Raw genomic sequence first — 24947 nt, 5'->3', positions numbered from 1 at the left:
TGTGCTCATGTTCTATCCCTACTCACACTATTGGACACACACAATAATAATATATCCATAAACAGACAAGTGAGAAAATCCAAACAAGTTTATTTACAAACACAATACCAGTATAAAGAATGATCCAGAGTCAGTTAAGAAGCACTGTGTTATACTGTATATTACCTCCATTCAGTACACAGACCAGTTCCCTTCCTTTTCCATTCTGTTGTGATTCAGTTGTGTCTGTACAACAATTTAGTGGTCAAGCCAAAGTTTTTTTGGTGTTCATATCCTATCTCTTTTGTATAAATACACAAAGAGAATAAGTGATGAAAGAAACTGCTTGTTTAAATCTTATTAGCAATGATGTCGTTCAAATACAAAGGACAGCTGAACATGAACGGAGGAGTTAATTTACAGTTTCTTAAAACCGTTCGCAGTGTACAACAAAATAAACGGTGAAAACCCACAAAGCTTTCCAGTGCTTAAATTCAAACCAAATGTTCACAGTTCAAAGGGGAAGGTGAAATAATACAGTAGTAATAAAAAATGTCGTAGCATTTCACAAAAGGGCAGCAACCATCTTCATTCTTGCATCTATAATCATTGAGAACTGAACCTACTATTATACAACTCACTTCCAACAAATCCATTCATCTTTCTGTGAAAAGATCCAAAAGCACTGTGAACTTCAGTCGAGGCTTAAGTGTAAACATATTTCAGTGGTCATTGAAGCAGGCACACACAAAGCCAAGTATAGATTAAAGTCATGCAGAGCATTACATGATTATGAGTGGAGTTTACAGGGAGAAAGACTTTGCTAATTCCAATAGAATATAAGCTGAAAAATGCACATGAATTTCTAATTTCTATCTTAGAGAGTCTTAAATATCCTTTGATTCAAGAGACAAACTAAGATTTAGTTTGATGTTAATGTATTTGTGGATAAGCAAAACACATGGGTGCATTGCATATCACGTAGAGGGGTTTGATATCTCATAAGGCAGCATGGCTTAAGACATGAATGACAACAAGAGGCTGGGTCGCTCAACAGAGCAATGTTGCTTTACAAATTGGATGGCCTTGAAAGTCAAAGTTTTGCGGAGGTGGTGTCATTGTAAAATATTCATCTGGCTTTTGTCCAAAATGTCCTCTTCTTGCCTCTTCTCACACACTCTTATTAATCACCAGAAATGTTGGAGGAAATGTTTTAAATGGGAGGAAGTAGGCCACTGAAAACAGGCCATTTTAATATTGTTTTTAAAATATTCACCCAGTGAATCTGGTGAATAGGAAATAGATTACAAAAGTAGACAATTGGATGTTATACTTTATCTTTTTTTAAATCTTTTTTAGCTTAATATCAAGGTTCAGGTTTTGTTTAACACAAACATTAAAAGCTGCCACACCCACAGAGTGTCTGAGATAAAGAGAAAAGAGAGGGGGGTATGAAGGGCCACATGGACACCCACTGCGGCTCATTTGAGCGTAAATATCTGTGCAACGTTGAGTAGAAAACAACACCTCTGTACAGCAGAGCCACTAGAAAACTTCACAGAAACAACATCACTATGAAGACCACTTTTCACATTAAAAACAAGCATCCTGTGATTAGAAAGTCAGAGATAACCATAGTGATTTGATTGACTAAATAAACAACTTATGGTACACATCGAAAATAGAAGTATGTTGGCAATTAAAGCAAGCAACCCTCAACGTGTCGTTGAACTAGTGAGAGCAAAGAAGTGTACGTTCTGAGGGTCAACTCTCTTTTTAAATAGTGTGTCACTGGAATAAAACACAACAGACAAACCTGATTTAAAGTAAACAAACTAAAATGTAAAATATTGAGCTTCCATGTTAAAGTAGAGGAGTGGGAGATCACGTGCACTGCCCCGTGTGTACGTTGATGATCCCACGAGTATGCATGTGAATGAAATTGAAAATTTCATGGGGCATCGCGTGGAAGCCCGGCCGCGGCTTGACGTTGTCATAGTAATGGTGAGTGATGAAGATGCCAGAGGGGTTCATGGGAAACGCCCAGAAACCGTAGAGGTGGACCTCCTCGCACATCTCTAAGGCGGCGGTCACGAGCATCAGGCCGCTGCTGAGCCGTTTGGCCCGGACGCCCTGTACTGCCCAGAAACGCTGCACGTTGAGCAGGTACTGCGGGTGGAAGAAAAACACGCCTCTCTGGGAGTCGAAGTCGTCCAGCATGTACTTGACTCTGAAAGATACATCTGTGTTGCGGGTGTTGTAGAAAGCGGGAAGCACCACTGAGGAGTTCTCGTAATTCTGGAGGACTTCGTAAAACGGGCGCCGCCATTTCTCCAGTTTCTGAAATCTGCAGAGGAAGTGAAACACGAGATGACAAAAGCCAAAAGAAGAAGGGGACTAAAGACAGAGACCGATTGAGAGAGCGGGGGAATATAGATCTGATTTCTCGCTCACACCCATATTTACAGTACCTCTCAGTAATAATGCTCGGATTTATTGTCACCAGATCTGTTTTAGTCCCAACATCAGCTGTGTACTTCTCACTAATGGGTGGTATGTTGCACCTGCAAAAAGATTAAGCAGTTTAAATGTATTTGATTAGTCTTGACACATTTTAAACTATGCATGCTGGTGAGACATACTGAAGAGCTGCACAATTAATCATACAATAGTTCAGCCAAATGTTACTGTTTGCTAAAATCATAGCTTAGCAACCTTAACTAGGTATGGCAGGCCTGTCAAGCTTTGGATTTCTCCACACTGAAGCAGTGTGTAGGGACTGTAGCAGAGCGTTATTATATTATATATACATATATAAAGAGTTTGTCTTATAAGCAACTTAAGTGTAAGAAATTGATAAGACAGTAAGTTTTTCTGTTCTAACATAAGCTTCAGACATTAGCATGTCCAGCTAACTAACCTAGGCTACCTATACTTTACAAAATGAGTTAAAGGTTACATTAAAACATTTAAAGACAGCACGTCTACAGTTTGAAAACAGGAACAATAAAGGATAAATCTAACCTCTATCTTGTTTGTCCAACTGTGTAAACTAATCTCACATTTTTCATCATCGTACTTGGATGGAAGGAATAATTAGTGCTACACTGCAATAGAAGCACAATGTTGTTTCTTTGGGTCCACATTGATTTACCCTTAATCTTTTAGCACAATTTCATGTATGCAGCCATCAAGTGCACACGGCAAGACCCCTTCCCATTTTTACAATGAGAAACAGTAAAAAGTAAACCAGTGACAGTGTTTTAACTTACTCATGGAGCTCATGGTAGATTAATTATCTGCCTACCTAATAAAATCTACCAGCAACAAATTTTTTCAGCCAGTCGCCGACTAGAAATAAGAAGCCTGCTTTTGTTTGCCTGTGTCTGTAAACAAAGACCCATTGTTTCAAAATTACAAAGACTTTCAAGTGGGAAAACCAGTCACCATTATCAATGGAAACTACGTAAGTGCTGTGCGAGAACAGGAAGCTTGACAGACATAGCAACAGTTACTAAGGGCTTAGGTTCGGCCAGTCACAGACAAGAGCATCTTTATGACGCTGGCAAAGTGTAATGTCACAGGAATTTTATGTGACTGCATGCTCTGTTGGAAATGTTAGATTTAAAATAGAATTAACTGTAACTGTAACTGTGCAGCCCTCACACAACAAACAGTAAAAGATTATATCCTTTGTACCTAAACACAAAATCTGCTGAGTCAATTTCCTTTCCACATTTGCTGTTCTTGATGATGCCGCCATTTCCAATAACAGCACATTTCTTGTACTGTGATTTGGAATACGGCATATCCTGGATGAAGCAGACATATTTTGTTAAATTCAGACAGAAAACATAGAGGGCTCTTGATATCACATGGCTCTCATTGTCAGGTTTAGTGAAAAAAGAAAAGACACATTGGGGATTTATAAAGTAAATTTTATCTTAGCAGCATCAGACCATAGGTATAATAAAAAAGCCAATATTGAGGAACACAGCAAACACTCATAAATAGGTGGCAAACTCACATCTGGGAACATTTTGAAGACTTCAGAGGTGATAGGAAGGATACCACTGGTGTCCACCTCGTACCTCAGCTTGGTCCCTGCAGGAGTGTTCCTCTTGGTGGTGAACAGAAACGAAGGAGCATTACAGCAGCGAGACAGAGACATCCTTTGGGAAGACACCAAAGAGAGGAAACAGTTAGTTTATTTGTTAATGGCTTCATGGCAGCATCAAAAAAACAAAACTAGCTGAATCCTTGTGTTGAGTTGCATTGTGTTGTGTTGGCTTTACCCCCTCTTTGTTTGGAGTCCCACAGACTCCATTTCTGTATGTGTAAAAATGATGAAAAAATAAAGCAATTCTTTGCATTAAATGCTTTTTTCTTTTCTTCTGATCCTTTTAAAACCTAATATGCTATGTAGTATTTAAGTGGTGATAGTTTCCCTTTTCTAGAAACCAGGCAAAATGCAGAAATCACCATAAAACCTAATATGTTTAATATGTTATAGAGTTATACATAGACAAATATCTATTCCTTTTGTTTGTCAAAAAGTAATTTAGAGACAAAGAAATGTGCAGTATGTTACACAGTGATGTGTTTCTGGTCATTTTAAATAGATTTATTTGTAGCAGTCTTACACAAAAAGTTCTGTTAACACAAATACAGATATAGAAAATATGAAATTCTACTGTATTTAATTCTGTTTTACAGTTGAAGTTTCTGACACTTCAAACATAAGTAATGTGTCATTTTCTGTCGCAGAATTCTGAAACATATAATTAGTTAAAAATCGTGTTTATGAGCAAATCTAAAAGTGATAAAACAAGGATTTTTTGGCTGTTTAGGACCCCAATGAGAACCTCAGAAGCACTAAATGCATTTCATATTCACAGAATAAACTGTGGTAAAACAAAATAAAAAAAAAAAAATTGCAAACTGAGGGGGAATGAAGAAGTCAAGGAGATTTAAGGAATTTATGCATTGAGATGTAAATTTTTTCTGCTAGGACTGAGTGATGCTCACTTGAAGTTGTTGGTTTCCTCCTTGTTCTGCTCCCATCTACACACCTGCAGGTTTCGCCATCTCTCAAACAGCTCTGAGGTTTTCACCCTGGCAGACAGGCAGAGAGACTTGTGGAATGAGGAAGGATAGCCATGGCCATGTACTTTCCGATTAATGTTTCTACAAGGGTAGTAAATTGAAGAAACATCGTAAAAACCACTCAAAAGGACAAACAAGGGGACAGAAAATTGCAGTGATTACTCCATGATGGCTCTACAGATGCCACGCGGTCTAGACCCTTTAATACAGAGACGGTGGCTTCATCAGGCATGTCTGTAAATAGCTGTCCTTGAACTGACATTTCTTTTGAGATGATATGGAGATGTGATTCGCTCTGGGAGGCAGGGTGGCACCATTACTTCTCTGTCTGTTTGGCAGAGTGCCGGCAGCTGCTCTCTGCCTCAGCCAGAGTGGCTCGTGGCCCTTCATCAAGCTCCAACAACGGGTTTGAAATTAAAGTTTGGCAGCCTGAGGGACACGCACAAAAGGTCACTGGACAATGTTCGCATTCACAGAAGATGAAATGTGCTGCTCACATTTACATTAGCACAACTGGAATCAGGACTGTAATGAACCCACCAATAATCGCCTACATTATGTGAAAATGTGTTATTTATAGTGTGCTGGAAACTGACAATAAAAGATGGCAGTAACAACTTTCAGCTGAGAAATGCCGGCGATAAAAATGATGGCATGTACTGCCAATCATATATACACTATATACACTTTTGTTGTCACTAGCAGAGTGGCTTTACACGGCATTGTCGGTCAGTTGGTCAACCACTCCAGTCCAGACTGGAACAACACAACTATTGGATGTTCCATAAAATTTTGTACAGACATTTACGTTCCGCAGAGGATGAATCTTAATAACTTTTGTGATCTAGCGCCAACTTGAGGTTGAGATTTTGAGCGAAATGTCTCAATAGCTATACGATTTGGATGGATTGCCATGGAATTTGATGCACACATTCATGTTCCCCTCTCGGTGAATTGCAATAATCTAGCGCCACCGTCATGTCAAATTGAAATATGTCCAATACTTTGTTTCTTGACCAACTATTTGCAAAACATTCCCATCATTTGTACTATGTATTTTCTACAAATTAGCAAATATTAGCACGCTAACTCATTGAACTAAAATGGTGAACACAGTAAATACTACACCTGCTAAATATCAGCATGTTAGCGTTGTCATTGTGAGCATGTTAGCATGCTGACCTTCGCATGTAGCTCAAAGCGATGCTGTACAACCTCACAGCATGGCTACAGACTCTTAACCTTAACGCTATATTCTCTCTTCTAGTCCTTTTTTTGGGCGTTAGAAGAAAGTCCTTCAGCCTCTTGATGAACTCAAAAATGAAATGACAAGAAGCTCAAATGTAAAAGAGTTTTTCACAGTTCTCACTGAACACATTTTAAAGGCCGTCATCATTCTGTTTAAGGTCCCACAAATATTTTTGGTTGCTTTTTAGGATTACAGGGACAGTTATTATTTGGTTCCTCAGACCTGAAGGATAATTTACTAAAGTATATTCATACATTATAAATCAATCAGGGGGGCATTTTCTCTCTACTTACCTGACAGGAGCTTGAGGAACACCTTAAGGGGGAAAAATATGTTATTCTAAATAAGGCTGTCCACCATAGGTGTTGGCCACATCATAATGATCACTCACATTGTCAGGACTTTGACGTCCATAATCTCCTGTCTGAGCTCCCTGCATGCAGTGGAGTTGTATTCAAAGGAGCCATCATAGTTTTCCAGATACCTGGAGGGATAAACACAGTCATCCTCTGCCTAAACCTCTCCACACACAAGATAATCAACAGAACAACAAACTGTGGATAAAATGCAATATATAAAACAATTGTGCAAAGGAAAAAATATCTTATATTTACTGCAAAATGTCTATGGTTTGACTTAGCATTGTGGGATGACAAATGACAGAAGTGATGAAACTGATTTTAGACGTCACAAACAGGATAGTTACATACTGTTTACTGGACACTTGCACCAGATTCTGTTACATCTTAGTCTAAACCAATGAGATACACTATCTTAAGAAATAAGACCTCTCATATTTGTACTTAATTTAATTGGTTATGATGAGAATTCACAATGCTTTAATCCTGTGATTAAAATGTGCATGTATTCTGTATATTAATTTAGAAGACAGAGACAGAAAACAGTCTGAAAAGGGTTTGATTTGATAGATTAGATGGCTATAGCAGTGTAGCGTCTGGTGGATATGCTTCAGCGTGGGGGAGCACCATATTAATACATTTATATAATTAACTGCATAAAAGTATACTGTATGTCAGTTGTGCTTGCTGCAATAACATCAAATTTAGACAGTGGCTGATTTCTTAATGTTCTAATACATTAGGCGCATAAACACATACACAGATGTTCATGCAAACAGGTAATCATGGAGGCAATAACTAATAAGAGTTTTTGGAATTTAATGTTTTTAACCAGAGCTAAAGAATCTGAGAATTTTATTTTACACATATAAATAAAACATTACATTCAAATGGCAACATTAACCAAAAGCACACAAAAATAATGTCTTCAGTATGGTGGTGTGACTGTGTTTCGGTGGATTTGATAAAATGGTTCTGCAGAGAGAGTTGAAAGGATTCATACTTCAAGGTGTCAATTAGTTATCATTTATCTGTGCACTGATGCTTCATTTCTGGCAGCACAACATTGTATTTACATGCAGTCAGTGTGCAGTCTGGATAAAATGTGTGCGTGTGTGAGTTTGTGTGTTTTTAGGGATGGGAGAGGTTAGGTTGGAGGTTTCTGTGGTTACAAGATCCTCTAATCATGTAGGGCAATTTAGGATTTTTATTATGCTTTACAGATTAACCGAAAACAACAAATCTAATTTAAGTGCACTTTGCTGAAAAATATCTGGAGTAAATGGATGTGAATGTGAAGTTACTTGACTTGCTGATGGACTGTTTCAGTTTGATGTTTGAGATGTAAACAGAAGATAAACATCTGAGATAGAAGTAGGGAACTCAAACACACAAAGAATCCTCTTTGACATTATTACATCTAATTTGTACAATATGATGGATTTGGTTTTTGACTGAACATAAATGACAAGTGCATCACAATATAATTTGAAAAACCTTTGAAATGCAAATGTGATGTATATTAAGTTTCTAAATCAGCCGAATTACTTTGTCTAATTGACAACAGTTTACCCCAGAGGGTTTCTCTCTTTAGTCCAGATCTATAATTTTCCTTTTAGGTTTGGGCAGAGGGCCACCAAACTCTAAACACTTATCTCTCTCTGGTTGCATTTATGCATTTAAATAAATGTGTTTTATATAAATAAAGATATTGAACCATAAAGCAAATTTAGTTCTTCTATTTAACTTTTATTAAAATATGTACAGTAATCATAGCTTCAAAATATACCCTTCTGAATCTTATAGGGCTCTAAATGTTGTAATATATCTTTCAGATTTATATATATATATATATATATATATATATATATATATAATACGTATAATGCCTGAGGGAAGGTGAATATATTTAATGCCAAAATGGCAGCAACTGCAATGTGTATTTGTTAGAATGAATGTTGTCTTTTTGTCACATCAGAGAGATAGGATGTAGCGTGGCGTTTTGGGAGATGGATAATATTGCAACGTATTACCTGAGGCTGTGGAGGTAAATGAGGTGAGTTTTAAAGAAAACAATAATAGTAAAAGAACACAACAAGCAATACAATGGCGGGATGCAGTAAAGGAACAAGATGCTGGGATGTAATCGTACAAATAAGGAACAATGAAACTGGTTGTCTACATCCACCTGATGATGCAGTGTATTTCTGAGGTTGCATTTGAACAGGGCTATTCATGCTTGTTTTAGCTAAGATGATGAAACCTTTGCAAGTGTACTCGGTTCAGTTCTAAAAGCAAGGCAATAATTAACTTGACGAGATGAATTTCATCTCGTATGGCATCTTAATTTAACTGTACAATGCTGGTTCAAAACCAATCCAGACTAACCAGCATTTCACCACAGATACTGACATCTACGGCCCAGTGCAATGAGGATTTGGAGCTTTGGGGAAATAAATCTGGAACGTTCCCATCTTATTGTAATAAGGAAAGTAAAGTGGAAAAGGGGGTTAAATCCAGGTCGCAGAGAGAGACAATGCAGATGTGAGAAGGGGAGATAGGGGGAGCAGAGAGAAGTGTCCACACTATGTACATGGCATACATACAGAGCTGTGCAGAACACATGAGACACAGATTGAGGAGGACAAGGCATTTGGAAATGGGTGCTGGATGGGACACAGAGGTACGAGGAGAAGCCAGTACATCAACAGGAGACCGTGGTTCTACCAGCTTCTGAAAGGGGGGATGGGAATCTGGGGTCGAGGTGAACGGGATCAGACAGCATGCAAGAGCAAATCTGAAGTGCAACCACCACTGAAAAAATATGAGAGTTTATACCTTTCAAACTAATGAAAAAAAAAGGCATTCTTGGGTTTCTGTGAAAATACTTAAAATGCCTTCAGACTGGCCTACCTTTGAGGGCGTTTTTTTTTCTTCTTAATATCGGCTAGGCACGGTGTGACTATTACGGAGATCTGTGAATCTGGCTGAAAATTCTGACGGAAACATCTGTCAACATGCAGACAGGTTAAGTTAGAGTTAAATGTGTGATGTAGCCCTGTGACATTACCACCCCTGCTAACTTCCTAAACCTTCAAAACAAGTATAGAGAAAAAATGTGTAAATATGCTGCAGCTTGTGTTCACTCTATAGCATCTGAAGGAGACTGGTGGGTGTATCAGCAGCCCAGTCCACACATGCAGGGCTGGGTCATTACTATGATGGATTTGAAACTTGTGTTCTCTTTCACTCTATCTCTCTCTTTCGCTCTCTCACACACTCTTTTTTTTCTCAGAGGTGTTGTGCAGTCAGTCACGCTGGAAAGGTACCTTTTCCTTCCATTTCTGGCAGGCTTCAGAGATCCATCATCCGAGAAATTAACAGGACCGGTCCAATTTCCTGTCTCGTCCCCTTTGAGTCGGCTAAACTGTTGCGCACTAGTAAGAAAATGAGTCAGTTTATTTTTGGATGTATTGTCCTTATTGTGCAAATGTCAAACACATACAACCAAGCTCATTTGTTCACTCACAAAACTCAAATTTGCACATTCACGCACACATATGCATCAAAGAGGACCAGCTTTCTGGCTCAAGAAAAACAGTCAACGTATGACACCAAACATGGTTAGAATGAATTTTCCGTTAATGACATCATGGTTTGAATGGTTAATTTATGCTCTGCTGGGCTGTTGCCACTATCCTGAGTGTGATTCAAACACTCACACTCTGCAATATTGGCCTGCAGGAGTGTTAGTCTTGTAGTTCAATATATTAAAGTCACAGTGATTTAAGGGAGGAACAATAAACGTTGCCAACGTTGCTGCGAATGTCAAATTACTTCTGAGGAAGAGATGCCAACAGATTTGCCAAGTGTACATATAAAATTGCCAATTTGGACCCCGTTTTCTGCCAGGTATTATTGTTAAAGGGGCTTTAGATGTACAAATGAGTTTACTAGTTCCTACTCACCCTGTGAAAACTGTTTTTCTGTGACTGTGGTAGGAGCTCTGTCCAGTCTGAGAAAATAACACCAGTGATGTTGACAGGGTTTGCCTCAACTTGGACTACAAATTTGAATCAGAAACTTGTCTGTGTCTAATGAAAATATATAAGACATTTTCCACAGCAGCCATTTTGACATGAAATAGTAGGGTAAACACAGGTGTTACCAAGGTCTCGTTCCATTTAGTGTAGAAGAGCCTTTAAAGTGAGCCAACATGCTCAATAGCAGCACTCTGACTATGTTGAATGACCTCAGTTAGTACCATTAGTAACGTGCTGTGAAAAAGGTCTTCTGGCTGCATTATTGGAAATATAGAAGTTGGAATAAATTTGGCCTCAGCTGCATCAGTTTTTATTAAAACCATCACAGTGAATTTATCAGAGGAGGACATTTGGTGCAAGTGGTTCACATCAGGAGGTTGTTGTAAATGGAGAATAAACCAACACATTTTAAAGAGATGAGGAGTGTGCTCAGAGCCTTTTGTAGCCGTTTTTGGGGGCATAGAACAAAGGAAATATATTTCAATGTGACTTAAAGAATATGGCTGAAAATATCATACATTTTGCTATTCTTACTAAATTAACAACAACAACCAACAATGTGCAACTCAATCTCTCCAGACCGTCTGTGGCTCTCAGTCCAGTGGTTCCTACTGAAGACGTAAATCTATATACTTTTATTTTATTAAAGGCTCTGTGATTTCCTGAAACTGTAGTTTATAGCAAACGTTACTAAAATAGAGGTAAATTGCGTATTTGTTTAAATTATTTTCAGCCACCGATTTTATGCATTGGCTAGTATGTACAGCATCAGGAGGGTGTGTGTGAGACTCAAAATAAACATTGTTGCAATGAAGGAACATGTCACTCAGGGCAATGGCGCATGTTTATTCATTGCATGGACAACAATGGAGGTCTATGAAACAGAGGAATAAGCTGTACCAGGCTTTGGATACACCTGGATCGATTCATTGTTGTTTTTGGTCTTTTTGTGGGATTTGTTGACAATAAGAAATATATAGCTGTTTCCATACATTCAAATATCAGTGGATGTACAACTTCTCCTATTTCTGACTGATTATTATGCAAGTATTCATGTGTGACTCATTTCTGTGAGTGCTCTGTGGGCGTCGTGCTAAATTCAGCAGGAAAACTAAACTCAAAGAGCCTTTCTGGGTGCATTATGTGAGAGGCCATGACTCATGTCAATACTGTTCTGCAGGCACATTTGGCTTCTCTGAGTGCTACTTCAACATCTCAATAACACTCTGCAACCGGCTGCAGAACAGAACAACCTAAAATCAGGGAGATGCTTATGCCTCGGTTTAGGATGCGGGCCTAAAAGAGGACAGCTGTCTGCTAATCAAACCAGCATAATTTTAATCGTATATACAATTTATCTTAATCATCAAAACACTATGTAGCTTAATATCTAACTAAAATGCTGATCAATATCAACCAGAGATTATACAATACTGATATGTCCCTAATCAATCTCATGTGACTACTTCTGACTCACAGATCAATACACTGTATTCAGTTCACATTCAAAACCCCACTGACTCAATTATGAGCACAATACAGACAGTAATAACTAAGCATTAGATCAGACAAATAATAAGCACAAAGTTGCTGTGCAGGACTAATGTGCTCTGATTCTGCCCTTGAGCCTTGTTAATGGGACTTGGAAGCAGGAAGGACTTTTATAATATTTGATTATGTGAGTTTGGTTTTTGGGTAGGGCCAGGCACTTTCACTCATATGTCCAGTTGCTATAATATCCAGGGGTATTTCCTGTAAAGACTCCTTAAGATGGGAATACTTTATTGTCCTTGGCAAAAGAGGGAATTTAACGCAGTTGTTTATGAAAACAAACGCGATCTCCTCTCGATCTCTTTCTTGTTTCCTGTCTGCATAATCTCGGAACAGGGAATCACTCCTGTAAATGGTGTAAGTGCTCTGACTTATAAATTATGAACTAGTGGCTCCATGTGCTGGCATGTCAACTGCATGTTGGAACTAAAAATATGCAGAAAGCTGCTCTGAATCGGGGAGACACAACCCAAATAATGCATGAAGAAGGGCTCATGAACAGAGTCACATGCACTGTCAACTATCTTAACTGATAATATTTAAAAAAAGAACTATAATAAACCAGAATTATCTTTTAATGATGGAATAAGCCATCTTTAATGTGCTGAAGTGATTTGTTTGTTAATTTATTAGTCAAGTATTTATTGTAAAGCCAAAAATTGTGATAATTGAATTGTAGTTTATGTCATTTATCAAGCTTTTCTTTGTTTTGTATCTTTATAAATTATAAGTTGCTTTTGTGGACTGACAAACTAGCAATTCAGAGATGCCAACTTGGCCTCTGGAGAACTGAGCATTTTTAACCTTTTCCTGATGAAAAAAAATATCTACAGATTCACTCACAATGATGTTCATTATTTGCAGCCAAATGCACAATGCTCATTTTCGGATGGCTGCTAACCAACCCCCTCCAGCCTGGTGCCACTCTCTGCAGCTGAGAGTATTTTTAGAAATCACCCTCCTCAAGTCAAATGGAGTTGAAAGTTAATATGTCTTCCTTTACAAAAGTGTGCCATTCCCTGTGATCATATAATAAGCTTCCCTGTGGAATCCTGCACTGCCATTTTACGATCCCAATCCCCCACAACTTCATCCTAATGTGAGTGAAGGCAGGCAGGAGGCTGAATTATGTGACACCATAATGTGACTCCACGGAAACTCAATGGCCAGATTTATCACATATAACTATGTTCGTGACTTAGTCTGACTTTTAATGGGCGTCCTTATACATTTAGAGGAGATGCCCTTTGCCCTTTGCTCATCTGGGATGGACGTATACACAAAGCAAATTGCTGTAAGATTGATGATGCATCTAAAATGTTACTCCTTACGCTTTCTCCCAATCAAAGCACCCAAATGTCTCCTCTGTTGTCGTTCTAGCCTAGATTGTGATGCCCTGAAACACAAGAGCGCACGATAAGCATGCTCTCATGCTTGGTTTTGGTGTAGGGGAAGAGGCTGGGTGTGGTCGAACCCATGTGGTCAACGACGTACGATTGTTAATACTTGTATAGATATCATAAGATGACGTCTTCTCCCTCTGTCTCTGCATCACACACACACACACATGCAGTCATTTCATCACTCCCTTTCAGTCTCTCACTCTCTCTCGCCTGTCTCCTTCCTCTCTTTCTCTCTCTCCCCCACTTGCACTGAGGTGTGTTGTGTGTGTGTGTGTGTGTGTGTGTGTGTGTGTGTGTGTGTGTGTGTGTATGCAGACAGACTGTAGCAAAATGGCTGCCGTTGAGCCCACTCCCCCCCCTCCTAGGCTAAGCGCTAGGAGCAAAGTAAGGGCACAGGCGAAGAAAGAAAGGTGCGTGTGTCGGGTCTGAATTCATGCATCTCACCGCAGAGGTCGGGATGCCATGAATCCACATTGAGTACTGTCAGACCAGCCCAGCAGGGTGGCAGGGGTGGGGTTAGCTGTGGGGAGCTTTCAGATTGCAGCACATGTATGTTTGCTTTGAGGTAAACATATATGTGCTGTCTGTAAAATATCTGGAGGTGGGGATAAAGTTTTCAGATTGTTTCTTTGGTTTGGAGCGAGAATTGGTGTTCTTTGTGAGATTCTTTAAACCACCTAAAGATCAAACATCCCAGCTTCTCAGCATCTGCTCGTCTCACACTGAAATTTGTCTGAGATTGTAAAGGCAAAGGAGGGGGGGGCTGCAATTTAGTGGATACATATGCAAAAGTAGACTTCCAACCAGGGTTCAGCTCAAGAATCCATATCAGGGAGATAATGCTGTTGCAGAGGTATTATAAAACGTGGCTCTGCAGTGGCTGTGAGTGCAGCCTGGTAGAATGATTTATTTAACAGGGACCAATAAGAAATACACATCATCTTTATCATATTGATATTTGTAATCATCATCAGCTCCAATAGCTTTCAGTTGCATTATGCTAATCTGATGCCTCTGTAAGATGTAGGCTACGACCAGTCAAGAAGGCTGAAACGGAAAATCAAATAAAGATCTTTGGAAAAAGAAAGGGAAAACATTACCATACACAGCTGGAGCACTGTGTATGGTATGAATGTGATGCTTCGTTTTCAGAAAATATCAAAAAAATAAATCCAATGGAAACTGCCACTGGAGAAAAAAGATGGATGGTTAATTGCTATTGTTCTTTTCAGCCAGTAAAGCCTGTTTTCCCCCCTCATGCGTCCCGACATATAGTTCATCCAGTCTACTCCCATTTACACTGAACAATTTATCATTTTTTCATCATTCAGTCATTAATTAAGATCAAAACTGAGCAAAAAGCCTCGCACAAAACGGCTTTTAAAAGCATGCTTCCTTTTTTTTTAAAGGCTAAATGTTAATCCTTACACTGTGTACAACTCTCACAAACAGCAAAGGCCTCCTGCGGGCTAATTGCCTTTTGTTAATGAGGATAAACAGAAATAACCTGACACTTACCTCTTAATGTAGTTTTTCCCATAGAGAATCTGTTGCAATAGTGTGACGAGTCCAAATGCGCAAATGAATATAAAACAAAGAGATCTATTGCCGAGTATATCTTTGCCCGACGATGGGTCGGAGTATGCCATTCTTCGGCGCAGCATCCAGGGTTGACGGTGACACCCGGTTAGGTGTCTCTCTCCGCTGCATTCAGGACCAGGAGCGCCTCTGCCTTGTACCCACTGGACAGGACATTGTCCGTCACCTTTCTAGGCTATTTTACAGCTCTCATACCGCAGCATCGTTGCTGTTGTCGATAAGCATCGTAATTGTGACCTCAATTGCAAAGCATTAGTGGCCCTGTATTCCTGATCTGCCTTAAATTATTCCTAAATCTTTATATATTTCGCAAACGGACGGGTGCAGAAACATTAAACGTCCCGCAGCGGATTGTTGATTTCTATCGGATGTGGTGCGCTACTCGTGTCGAGGCGCAGTCGCTCGATCGGATGCAAGCAATGCAGATTATCCAAAATAAGGCGCTCAGGAGGCTATTTTTCCAAGAATTAATCCCGCAATGTTAAATCAGAAGGGCTAAAGCAACGGCATCGATGCCAAACGCGATTATGTTTTTTCTTTTTTTTGTTGTCTTTTTTCAATTACTGATACGAGCTGCGACAGGAAAAAAACACACACACACCTCCTCCATGCTTCATCTCAAATCTGAGCAAAGCTGCGTGACTGAAATGTAAAAGAGGAGGAGGGTGCGCCTTTCCTCAGCCTGGCAGCCGGGGGCGCGCCGCGTTTCATTCAGATGCTCCTTACTCAGCCAAAACCCAAGGTCATGGTCTCCTTTACACTGATGCACCTGCGCACTCAAAATATATTATAACAGCACAATTCACCTGACCTCCTTAGGCTGCAAGAATTTACCAGAGACCGACACTTAACTGCAGATTATATAATCTTAAAAAAATACAGAATATTCTCTGTAAGGTTTTTCAGAGCTGATGCTGCTGCAACACTGCACATTATTTCGCAGTATCACAGGTTGCTAGCTGTGGTTATTCCTCAGTATTCACCCATTCTCAGAGTCAAATGATGGACAAAGGATTCTTGCACTGCAATAAAGACCCAATTCAGACATGTTTTAACACATATGTAAAAATAGTCGACTTGGAACAATAATGTGTGTCTGCAAAATGTATAATTAACACATTAAAATCCATAATAAGGAATCTTCTCCTTCCACCTCATTACAAATTCAAGAATCTATAAATATGCAAATCTTGCTCATTTCTAAAGTTTTCCTGCTTTTCACTGCACTGGTGGCTTCAGGTTTCTGCATCAGACTTAGTTGTACAGTGGACCAGGATTGACTTCGGAAATTTGTGTAATGTCACATATCCTTCTTGTAGGCCCCTTAAAATCTTTCCACTTTTAGCAGATGGATGTGAAAACATCCTTCTAGTGTCAAACTCTGCGCACACATCATTCTGCACAGTGAAGCTCAAACATCCAACTGTAGGAACAAGCAGAAAAACATATTTTTGAGAGGAGGGGGACTTTAATGATATCTTAACGGTAATATTTGAAGTTAACTTTAGTGTCTCTGTCAGGTCGTGGAACAATTTCAAACCTTGACAGCCACAATGTGACAAGCTAAACCCTGATGCCATGACAGAAGTACCTTCTCAGAGCCGAACTCCTGACAGAAGTCACTGGATTAGTATTAGTGCCATTGATTTGTGTCCACTTTGACAGCTGTTTGATCATGTCATCAAAGTCCATCTGGTACAGTCGGCATTGCATTAACACCTTCACAAGCAGCAGAGTCGTAGGTGGATGTGACAGAAGAAATATCTTTACAACGAGCCATCATATAGTCATAATGGTGTCAGATTCGAAATGTGGGAATATATCAGCCTGATCTGATATCAGTGATCAGTGAGTGTGTTCACAGATATGTTAAGCCTTTAGTTTTACTGACACATATTGTACAATGAACACACATCATTTTAGTAAAGTTACTGTAAGTAATCTGCATCACTGAACCATCCAAAAGTCATAAGGAAACACATAAATTTGAATTCTTATGAATATATTTCTTTACTTTTAGCCATCCATCACCACCATAGAGGCAGCAGGCTGTGACAAACTATTCCAGACATCCTTCTCTCGAGCCATGGCCTTCAGCACTCCCAGGCCAGATTGGATATTTAGTCCTTCCAGTATATTCTGAGTCTGCCTAGAGCTGCTACAAGTTGGACATGCACAGAATATCTCAGAAAAGTAAGCTTGTATAAGAGACTTCATCCACTCCCCTTGGCAGAGTGAGCCAACAAATCCTGCAAAGGAAGCTCATTTCTGTCTTGTATATCTTTATGTCACCACCCAAAGCTTGTCGTCCACGGCCAGATAAATCTGACAGGCACTGGGATGTTAAATGAGCAGTTTGGCCCTACTGACCTCCGCTTCCTTCCACTCTCTATGTGCTGTGTAAGTATTCAATTAAAATACCATCAAGTATGCAGTTCACAAATCAGATAACACATGTCAGCTTTACAAGAGTTTAGGGATTATACATATAATGTGACCAAAATTTCATCCATGTTACAGGATGACAACTGAGCAAACTCAAGATGTGAGATATGGATAAAAGCTCAATTATATCTTGCCCAGAATCCCAAATACCAGCGAGTATACCGATATACTACCGAGCCTCCACCTTGCTGTGTTTGTTTTAATTTAATTAAACACAGATTTCAAATATGCACCATGTAAACACATTATCAACTAAAATTATTGACAACGAGCCCTTACTCTTACCAACACAACACCAATCTTCCTTTTTAAACTTGTGCTCTGTTTTACACTCATGAACAAGACCAGCGTCCTTGAACTGATTCAGTTGGGGCAGCAACAGCATCCCAGAAATGACAGGGGCAATCACAGTATATAACATGTTGGGAACGAATGTTTTAAAGGTTGTACATTAGTTTTAATTACAAACAACAAAAATCATAACAGATCGGAAATTCCTGGGTGTTAAAATGCTGTATAAAGTCTTTCATGAGGTTTTGGGGTTCATCATGAGGCCGTCTGTGTGTTCATAATTAAAAGAGGACTAAAGAAAAAATTACTGGTGCCAGACTGACTTCCATTCAGGACTCAGGAGTCAAGATACAGCCGGAAAACATCACTGCAGACCCATCACACCCTGGACCCAACCTGTTCCAACTTCTCTCCTCTGGTAGGCGCTACAGAGCACTGTAAGCCAAAACAATCAGACACAGGAAGAGTATTTTCAGAGGCTATCACTCTGATAAATCAATAATATAATGTCCCTGTAAAGCTAAACACATCCACTTACCTACAAATTAAATATTTACAGTTTCAAATACACACTGGGCTTTCCCATTATGTCATCCAGCTATAAATCCTGCACCCTGTGTATAGACGTGATGCATATGTAGGCCAATATAACCACCCACTTCATGTATACAAAGCAGTTTTTTGTACAATTTGTTTTGTTTACAATCTACAGAAGACTTGACTTGAGGGTATGTTGTTGAACATTGTTGATCTTTATACATATTTCCCCCTATTCATAATAACTATGTTTAATTTTACCCATCTTTATTCAGCTGTGTTGTCTTAGTTTTATAGTTTTATGTCTTTTTCCATCTTCCAGTAACTTGTTCTGGTGATGTACATTGAGAGCAATTTAATAATCCCTTGTATGTGTAGCTTAAACACTCTTGTCCAGTCGAGCTGATTCTGATAAAAAAAAATAGATTTAGACACTTTATATGGAAATTAACCCTCCTTAATGTTTATTTTCTTTAAATACATCAAACACAAGCATAAGCAGGGGAATCATCTCCTCTCGCTGAATATTTACGAATACTTATTCTTATAATCATTTCAAATCCATCCACTGGCAAAATTATTTTTCAAACTTTATTCAGAACAATTGCGTACAGTAGAAATCTCGATTTACAGTCTATATAAATAAAACAGGCAATGCAATAGCGACACAATCTTAAATATATATTTAAAAAAAAAACGTACATACAAAAATATATATTAAAAATCATCAGTAAAATGCATTTTACCCATAAAATGCTATGGGGTCCCATTTCTGTGTTACACAGGAAGCACCACGGATCTAATTTGATGGGACGCACGCTCCTCTTCCGGTCTCTTTTCCCTTAGCCACCGGACCAAAATGGTAAGCTGCAACGCTGGCAGACCGAAATCTTTTAACATCTGTCTAATGTGCCGTGTATCCGACTCGGGCTGTTGGGGGTTCGATGTCGGATAAACACTGTTACCGTTTGGGTAAAGTATTTTTGTAGATGAAGCTTCATTTTTAAATAATAGTTAACAGTTTTCTGTCGCCGCTCGTAGCGATGAGGTTCAGTGTACAAAATGGGCCCAGGAGAAAACACACACACACACACACACACACAGTGCTTAGATTACTCTGAATATCTTCTGTTTTTTGTATCGGTGTTGTTATTCGTCTAATAAAAGGCGGCGGTAGCTACTTTAATGGCTCTCTAGCTTTAATACAGCGGAGAGCACAACGAGCTGAGTGTGCTTCCTCCACACTCACACTGTTAGACTCCTTTCTAACGCTCAGGGCTTGAATTTAGACCAAATATATAATCTTTTACTCGCTTTATAATCTATATTTAAGTAGTGAGCAGCTTTGCACCCATCCCATCCATCCAAGTGTTGGTTACAGCCACACAAGTCTTGTCAGTGATGTCTTTAAAACACAAATGTCTGAACAAATGATTTCCTGTGATTCATCCTTCTGTGCTGAGACAAGACTATCAGATCTTTTTGAAGCCTTTTGTTAAGGGTGACTTTTGTTCCTCTGATCTCTTTTATTTCTTGATCTCTTGCCTTTCAGACGAAGGGAACTTCATCTTTCGGTAAGCGCCGGAACAAGACGCACACCCTGTGCCGTCGTTGTGGGTCCAAGGCCTACCACCTGCAGAAGTCCTCCTGTGGCAAGTGTGGCTACCCCGAGAAGCGCAAGAGAAAGTGTAAGTTGCATATTGATACGGGGTTGATGTTTAAAAGCTCTCTTCTTGTACTCAAAATGATGCATGTGAGTGTGAACGCTCAATAATAGGCTGTCTTTGAGTGTGTTTTGGTTTCCTTTAGTGGAGCGTAGCGGCACACAGTGACTTAGTTACGACAAGGTGCCTCAACATTATGTGTTTCACTGATTATTTAACTAATGAATGGGTGATGTGGGGTTTAATAGATTCTTATAATGTCCATATGGGCACAGTCGTTTGTTTATTCCACTCAGGTAGAATATACTCCGTTGTATCACTTTGCTATGTATAATCACCAATTAAATGTATAACAATATGTTAAATTTCCTAATACTTTGTGTCATTACATTGTAGTACTGCCAGAGCATTAACCAGCTCGTCTTGTTTTCCTTTTTAGACAACTGGAGCGCTAAGGCCAAGAGGAGGAACACCACTGGTACCGGCCGTCTGAGACACCTGAAGGTCGTCTACCGCAGATTCAGGTAAGATTTATTTATATATATATATTCTGCTGGGATAACATTGAGCAGAACTACAAGTGTTTCTAGATGTGCTACTTGTTGCTTGTTGATTATCAGCAATGAAAAGTAGTTTGCTGTCGGAGCCAAAAAGCTAAAATGGGTTTTTATTATCTTGGCATCAGTAATGCAAACACTGAAATGTCTTGATGCTAAGACTGTTAAATGTGTAATTAAGACCACTTTCAAACTGTTAAATAACACGATAAACACTTCCCGAGTATTCCTGGTTGTAGTAAACGATGTATAATTATGAACTACAAACACGGAGTTGTGTTGATTTATTCCCAGCGAGAATAAACGCAAGATTCCTGCAGCCTACCTTTCACTGCCAACAGGAAGCTAATATTAGTATATTTTCCCATACAGATGGTTATATTGATTACATGATTGCGATGTGAAAATGCTTAAAAGAAATGTCAGGTTACATTACATGTGATCATCGGCGTTGCTTTTGGTTAGGTTACATCATGAAAATCGTGGTAATGTTGTATCTACAACAAACGTGGGTTTAAATGTTTTTAAACAAATATTTACAAAGACCACAAGATAAACGTCATCACTGAACTGCTTTGATAGTCGAGTGGGAGCTTTTTTTTTCATGGAGATGATAAACAAAGCTGTAAACTAAATACCTTTTTGGTAATGTGGTCCATCCACAAAATGTGCCTCAAACAATGAGACCGTATCTGTGTGTAATGTGCTTTTCAAGCCAACAGTGGCAGGAAGTCTGGTCTGCTTTATTGTGATCAGTTCGATTTATTCAGTGTGTTATTTGCTGTTTTTACCCACTAACAGATTTGGTAGGGAAATTTTATGTTTTGCCAAATTCAGTATTGAGCCTCTGTTGCAACCCGCCTGTGGTCCTGTTTATAACACTTGTTGATGCTGCTTACCAATGATGGTGAAAAATAAATGTCTGAACAAATGAATCAAAGTGATATCAATGTTTTCTCTGAGGTAAGCATCATTTATAAGTCAGTGACATTAAAATGGACTCTGTGGAGAGCCTGTGGGTCTCTTTTTTTAAAGTGTGTGTAAAGTAAAATGAATAAAAACATGTTAATTATCATATTAATCAGGTTTATCAGCATATTTAAGCCGGTGGTTCTACTGTAAATTTACCAAAATGAATGTAGATATTAATTGTGTATGGAGGCTAAATGGGACACTTTCGTATAACTGAGCCTTCTTTAACGTTGAACCTGATTTTACAAGTCAAAATGTCCTTTTACTTAGATTGCGTGCCAATTGGACATTTTTACAGAAATGCCAGTTTTTGTTTGCTTACCACAAACACTAGCATCCTTTTTTTTTTAAGTCATGGTTTCATCATTTGTGCCACAGACTTCTTGTTTATCGCTCTGTCTAAACAGGGAGTAATAAACATTTATAGTTAAGAATTAATCATCAGCTCTTAACAGCTGCAGTGATTGTATCCAGTTACCTGGATAGTTGGCTGACCAGCCTGCAACTACTGGCAGCACACAGGAAACTGGTAGCTTTTAGCATATTTAAGTATTTTTGTGGAATGACAAATACAGTGACTTATGTCTTTCATTTGGATTTACCTGTAAATTACAAGGTATTTGTCTGCGTCAACCTCACTACTTTTTATTTTTATTTTCCAGGAATGGTTTCCGGGAAGGCACCACCCCCAAACCCAGACGTGCTGCAGTGGCCGCCTCCAGCTCATCCTAAAAGACACATTTTTGGTTAATAAATGTGATGTTATAAAGGAGTTTCAGTCTTGTCTCTTGATCTTTATAAGCCGTATTGTCTGGTCAGTGATGGCTAAAGACAGAGGATATAATTGATGTCAGATTAAATATACACAGGGTGTTTAGACTTTATTCCCCTTTTTGATTCATGAAGTCATTTGTGCAAATCTCTAGTAAATGAGTTTCAGATGTTGTGAACAGAAACCTGAAATAAAGGGTGTTTTCAGAAACATGAACTGCTGTATTAATGTTGAAGGTTTTGTACTGAGATCATTGGGATTGAGTTCTCTCTACTGCGCTCTGAATACATGAACAAATCTGCAAAATTACTGGCTTCAAATGTGGAAACGCACTGAGCTAAACCCACAATGCTGTGAAACTTTACAAGTATTAATCCCCCACCTTAGAGTCTTCCAATATCTTAACTCCAAACTGCTTATTGTGGATAAAAGGGGAAACTGCTGTTTCAGTACAGGAGCTACTCTGGTTATAACTTTACAGGGCTTGAGGTGGTCCTCTTTAATTTCCCTTCCTTCAAATCAGATGGCTTGAATAGGAATGAGATGAAAATGCACATCAGAGCATTTAAACAAAGGCTTCAGGAATTAATGGAAAGATTTCCCATCAAGAAAACTTATTTGGATCTGATCTAGATATAGATAATCAAACATAAAGTTTGCACAAACCTTATGTTCTTATGGTGGAACTGGGTCCAATGTCCCTAACACCTGAGTTCATTTATGCACAATCAGCCAAAGGGGGCCGCATTTTTTCAAATACGCCGCACTTTCGCCGCATAAATTGCCAATTTCCGCGTAAAATATGCGGGGCTTGCATGATTTCATAATAAGTCTCACATATCTTCGCAGAAAGTTGAAAAATGTTGCGTTTACTTCACTCGAGCAGCCATTTTCCCCTGTTGCCATGGGAACGTTATGAAGTGACGTAATTACGCGAGGTGAACGTCAACGAAAAGCTGCAAACCCCTCGATGACAACCTGACAGTGGTAAATATATTAGTAGTATGTAAATTTACGTTACATTAAGAGATTGCCCTTTGTGCATTGGAAGCACTTATTTTAACAGAAGATGTCCTCTGTAGAACAGGGAGCACACATTTTATTTTTTTTATATCTTATTTATTCATTTTTACAGAAGTTGCAGCATATTCCTTTTGTAAAGCTACAGAATGAATATGTTTGACTCATCAATGTGTTGTCAGTTTAAGCCATGTGTTTACTAAGGTCTGAAATAAAACAAGATGAGAGCTTAAATATTCCCAGCACTTTCTGTGATGTAGTATGTTTGTTTATCATAGGAAGTAAAAAGAAATGACTCTTTACATTAAGGTAGTAGCCTAGTGAGGACAGGGTGTTGGGGGAATCAAATTTTTTTGCATTTCATCGTATAAAATTGCATAAATATCCCGCATATTCCAAAAGAATTAAGAAAACGTGCCGCATAATCAAGGATTTTTGCCCGCAACAATCACAAAAAAAACTCTTTTTTTCTGGAAGGACTGTCCAAAACTAAAATAAATGATGCTATTGGTTAAATATCTGATAGGCATGTAGAAAAGAGTCACATTTTAATCTGTAAAGGTTTCCTCACTGATGTTACTCCTTGTTTTTTAGACAGAGTCAATATACTGTACATTCACTTGAACTGTACTCAGTTTTTTGTCTTCAGCTACTGGAAAGTTGTTTGTAAAATAACATCCTTATAGGTAATTCTGGGCAGTACGACCAAACAATTGTATCACAATGTCTTTTAAGATTCTGGTGGTTTCACAGTATTTTTTTTATTGCATTTGCGCTTTTTATAAGTTTATAGTGGCTGATTCTTCTGTCAGGAGTACAACACTGAAGACGTTGATTACTATAAAGTTTGACTAATGTCTCCACAAAATGCTGCATGAAGCAATCACAATGTAAGCAAACTTTTATTGTGCAAACTGCAGTGTAATAAAAAACAGAACTTAAAAACCAAGCACAAGCAAGAAAAAAATAGGGCTCCCCACTAAATACACACTGATGCACACTGATAGACACTGCACTGCTACTATGGCTGCATCAGGGGGCCCAAAGCTGGACAGGGGCCCTGCAACATACAGACTCAGCTACTTCACGTCGTAAATGTGCAGCTGGAAGATGAATCGCAATCTGCAGCTTTAACAGCAGAGCAGCAGCTTCCAAATATCTTCAACAACAAAATAAGTCTAAATATTTATCAGGGGCCAAACAATACTGAAATATCTCCGATGACGACTGGAGGGAGTTTACAAATGAGTCAAAAGTTTGAATTTTTATGGCTGCAGCTGGAAAACGTCTGAAGACAGCGACCACAGTGGAGAAAACCAGCAGTCAAGCTTTCTGCTGCAGAGGCTGACGCAAGATTCAGGCTGAAATTGGTGAGGAAGAAGGTTAATTTCCCAGCAGGA

General features: G+C 38.9%; 2 protein-coding genes and 2 non-coding genes across 9 annotated transcripts; 3 read left to right on the top strand and 1 right to left on the bottom strand.

Annotated features, from left to right (window-relative positions):
- Positions 1 to 73: 73 nt before the first annotated feature.
- st8sia5 (ST8 alpha-N-acetyl-neuraminide alpha-2,8-sialyltransferase 5) lies at positions 74 to 15986 on the bottom strand. 6 transcript variants are annotated; one of them, XM_051412625.1, is made up of 9 exons: positions 15209 to 15986; positions 10023 to 10130; positions 9607 to 9702; positions 6726 to 6818; positions 5008 to 5166; positions 4007 to 4151; positions 3679 to 3791; positions 2451 to 2543; positions 74 to 2326 (listed from the first exon to the last, which is right to left on the bottom strand). In XM_051412625.1, exons 1-9 carry the CDS (start codon positions 15352 to 15354, stop codon positions 1864 to 1866), a joined length of 1416 nt encoding a protein of 471 aa, XP_051268585.1. In that variant the 5' UTR covers positions 15355 to 15986; the 3' UTR covers positions 74 to 1863. The 6 variants fall into 6 exon arrangements, with proteins under 6 accessions (XP_051268585.1, XP_051268586.1, XP_051268587.1 ...); XM_051412626.1 differs by having other exon boundaries at positions 5008 to 5094; positions 15209 to 15984; XM_051412627.1 differs by lacking the exon at positions 9607 to 9702 and having other exon boundaries at positions 15209 to 15982.
- A 3345-nt stretch (positions 15987 to 19331) lies between these two features.
- Positions 19332 to 22743, top strand: rpl37 (ribosomal protein L37). Its single transcript, XM_051412946.1, has 4 exons — positions 19332 to 19424; positions 20115 to 20250; positions 20666 to 20750; positions 22418 to 22743. Exons 1-4 carry the CDS (start codon positions 19422 to 19424, stop codon positions 22485 to 22487), a joined length of 294 nt encoding a protein of 97 aa, XP_051268906.1. The 5' UTR covers positions 19332 to 19421; the 3' UTR covers positions 22488 to 22743.
- Positions 19952 to 20032, top strand: LOC127371032 (small nucleolar RNA SNORD72). The gene has a single exon (XR_007886344.1). It is a non-coding gene; the product is annotated as a small nucleolar RNA SNORD72 (small nucleolar RNA).
- On the top strand, positions 21676 to 21753 carry LOC127371031 (small nucleolar RNA SNORD72). The gene has a single exon (XR_007886343.1). It is a non-coding gene; the product is annotated as a small nucleolar RNA SNORD72 (small nucleolar RNA).
- Positions 22744 to 24947: the final 2204 nt, after the last annotated feature.

The sequence above is a fragment of the Dicentrarchus labrax genome, unplaced genomic scaffold, assembly GCF_905237075.1.
Source record: "Dicentrarchus labrax unplaced genomic scaffold, dlabrax2021, whole genome shotgun sequence".
Taxonomy (NCBI): domain Eukaryota; kingdom Metazoa; phylum Chordata; class Actinopteri; family Moronidae; genus Dicentrarchus; species Dicentrarchus labrax.
This window is presented reverse-complemented; position numbering and strand designations above follow the sequence as displayed.